The sequence below is a fragment of the Amphiura filiformis genome, chromosome 13 (assembly GCF_039555335.1).
Source record: "Amphiura filiformis chromosome 13, Afil_fr2py, whole genome shotgun sequence".
Classification (NCBI taxonomy): Eukaryota; Metazoa; Echinodermata; class Ophiuroidea; order Amphilepidida; family Amphiuridae; genus Amphiura; species Amphiura filiformis.
In genome coordinates, this window is record NC_092640.1 from 60,092,847 (window position 1) to 60,095,540 (window position 2,694).

The window sequence follows — 2,694 nt, forward strand, 5'->3', positions numbered from 1 at the left end:
CCGTATGGCTAAGCTTCTTATAGTATCTAATCACCGCATCTGATAATACCTAACCCCAAGAGGGATTATCTTGGGTATAATGAATTATTTGAATTAATTAACTTCGATTTGCTAAAACACTAGTTCATTGGGTAAAATTCCATCACACGTCGGTAAACTACTTGAACTGGACCTGACATCAAACGATATAAGAACCCAGTTATTCGACCATGTCACTTATTACAGTACTACGGTCTTGTTGTAGCTATACAAAATGGAACCAGTTCTTTACCTGAGGATAGTGAAAAGCATCATTGGATTTTTTGGTATGATTGGTAACACTCTGGTCTGTTTGGTCATACACCAAAACCAAGAAATGCACACTCTTACCAATGCTTTGATATTCAATCAAGCTGTTATAGATTTCTTATCTTGTATCTTCATATTTCTTCATTCTAACATACCAGACTCTGGACCACCATCGTCAGGGATAGCCGGACACCTATTTTGCCAACTGTGGAACACGCCGATGGCTTTATTCGCACTACTCGTGGCTTCTACATTCAGTCTTGTTGTTCTGACATTAGAAAGATATGTGGCCATAGTTTTTTTTTTTTTTTTTTTTAAACTGTTCACTCGAACGAAGAGCGTTATTCTCATTTGCTGCATTTGGATTTTGGCTTTCTCTTATAAACTTCCGGACTCGGTACGTTTCTATGTGAAAGACAATGAATGCATGATACGGCAGATAAGTTGGATAAAAGGTGTTGGAATTATTCAATTTTCCATACAATATCTTCTGCCGATTTTGGTCATGCTATTTGCTTATGGCCATATCATCTTTGTTTTATCAAAAAATCAAAGTCACCATGATACTCCTTTGGACCAGCGGAGTACCGGCACAACGCCCGAAAACAGATCGATTAATACGCATCCAGAATCTCTTCAAGAAAGTATCAAACGAGCTCGGAGAAATGTCTTCAAGACGCTAGTCCTTGTTTTTGCAGCTTTCGTGGTGTGTTGGACACCCAACCAATTCGCCTTCCTCTTCTACAATTTAGGTTATAACATCACACTCGGCTCTATAGCTTACAGAATTACGATCTTAATGGCTCAAAGTAACTCAGCGGTTAATTTCTTTGTTTATGGATTCAAATATAAACAATTCAGACGAGGATTAAGGAAACTCTTTCGATGTCCAATATCAATAGAGCCTCAAACAGGGTCAGCGTACATCAATTCGGCAACTTAAGTTTCATAAACATTTAAGCTGCATTGCTTTAAGGGTAGACGAGGTATTGTTGGTCGAAGCAACCTAAAAATCTATTGGCATTATCTAGATCAATATATTATTGAAAATTAACACCTTGATGTTTTGCAAAAGTTCATTCTACAAATCGTATACTTTGCAAACTTGCTTAATTTATTGTAGTTAATGAGTTATGTACGTTTTACAAAAGTGTTGTTGTTTCAGCCCTCTTTACAACGCAACTCAAGAACCGCAGCACCTATAAAAGTTCGCTATGAATTGAGCAATACAGTTTTTGCCAAAGCTCACTACCATTCGTAAGATGCGGTGAACTACCAAATCACAACAGTTTAAAATAATTAATAACCTTAAGGTTGCAACGTCTGGGCTTAATGGAAGAACAGAAGATACACTGATTGAGTAACCCAGGCAAAAGAAGAAATAAAACAAAATAAATGACCGTAAAATGAAATCGTCATTACCATGGTTATAAAAACCAGTGTAGGCGTTGTCATTTGAAAGTTTTCAATGCATTTGAAAGTTTTCAACGCATTCGAAGGTTTTCAATACTTTGCTTTTTGGAGATATTGAATGGTAAAAGGCAAAAAATATTAAAGGTCTTAGGCGCCATATGTAGCGTGGCAACATTTATTATTATTATTATTATTATTATTATTATTATTATTATTATTATTATTACTGTTATTGTTATTGTTATTATTATTATTATTATTATTATTATTATTATTATTATTATTATTATTATTATTATTATTATTATTATTATTATTATTCTGGTATTAGTTGCCGATGGGTAAATGTGATGATACTTGATGTAGTTTATTTTTAGTACTAGCAAAGTAAAAGTAAACGTAAAGATGTAATAAACTTCCCGATAAAGTTAAAAGATTTTGACGTATCATTGCATTGGTGATACATGTAAAGACTCCATTGAGAATGTAAGCAGCTTCGGAGGATAAACCAAAGCGGTTTGCACTTATGTTCAAGTAGTATCTAAAATTTAATTTAAAATAGATTGCTGGCTTACAGTTACGTTTGGGGCCGTTTTCATTACCATTGTGTACTATGTAAATGGGCAATTCCTCCAAATGGCGGGGCCAAAAGGCTAATGCGGACGCACTCCATCTCAAAGTGCCACAAACCGTTTGCCTTGTCGTCTAGTCTCTCGTGGCCAAAATACTATCAGTGTATTCTAGATGCGAACGTACAGCATAGCATTAATACATTTTAACGTTATTTATTAAATATGCCCTAACAATGTATGCCAACATCGTTTGCTCCCCTGTTAAATTTCTTACCAACCTCTTGTTTTGTCTAGTAGCGGTGTGGGTGTGGTCATGTATTTCAACGACGGCAAGGATGATTCTTTTGTGTATTTCGTGATCCTAGGATACTCTTTTTGTGTCATTTGTCAGTAGATATCCACGAAAAAAGCTTATTCCCAA

At 35.3% G+C, this 2,694-nt stretch overlaps 1 protein-coding gene across 1 annotated transcript; it reads left to right on the plus strand.

Moving 5' to 3' along the window:
- Positions 1 to 253: 253 nt before the first annotated feature.
- On the plus strand, positions 254 to 1,231 carry LOC140167796 (galanin receptor 2b-like). The gene is made up of 2 exons (XM_072191089.1): positions 254 to 462; positions 844 to 1,231. The coding sequence occupies exons 1-2, from the start codon at positions 254 to 256 to the stop codon at positions 1,229 to 1,231; spliced, it is 597 nt and encodes a 198-aa protein (XP_072047190.1).
- The last annotated feature ends 1,463 nt before the right edge of the window (positions 1,232 to 2,694 follow it).

Bases quoted from the DNA above. Each gene is read 5' to 3' on its own strand.
- LOC140167796 (XM_072191089.1), top strand. From the start codon at position 254: ATGGAACCAGTTCTTTACCTGAGGATAGTGAAAAGCATCATTGGATTT. The intron at 463-843 runs GTCAGGGATAGC...AAAAAATCAAAG, and splicing joins CCAGACTCTGGACCACCATC to TCACCATGATACTCCTTTGG.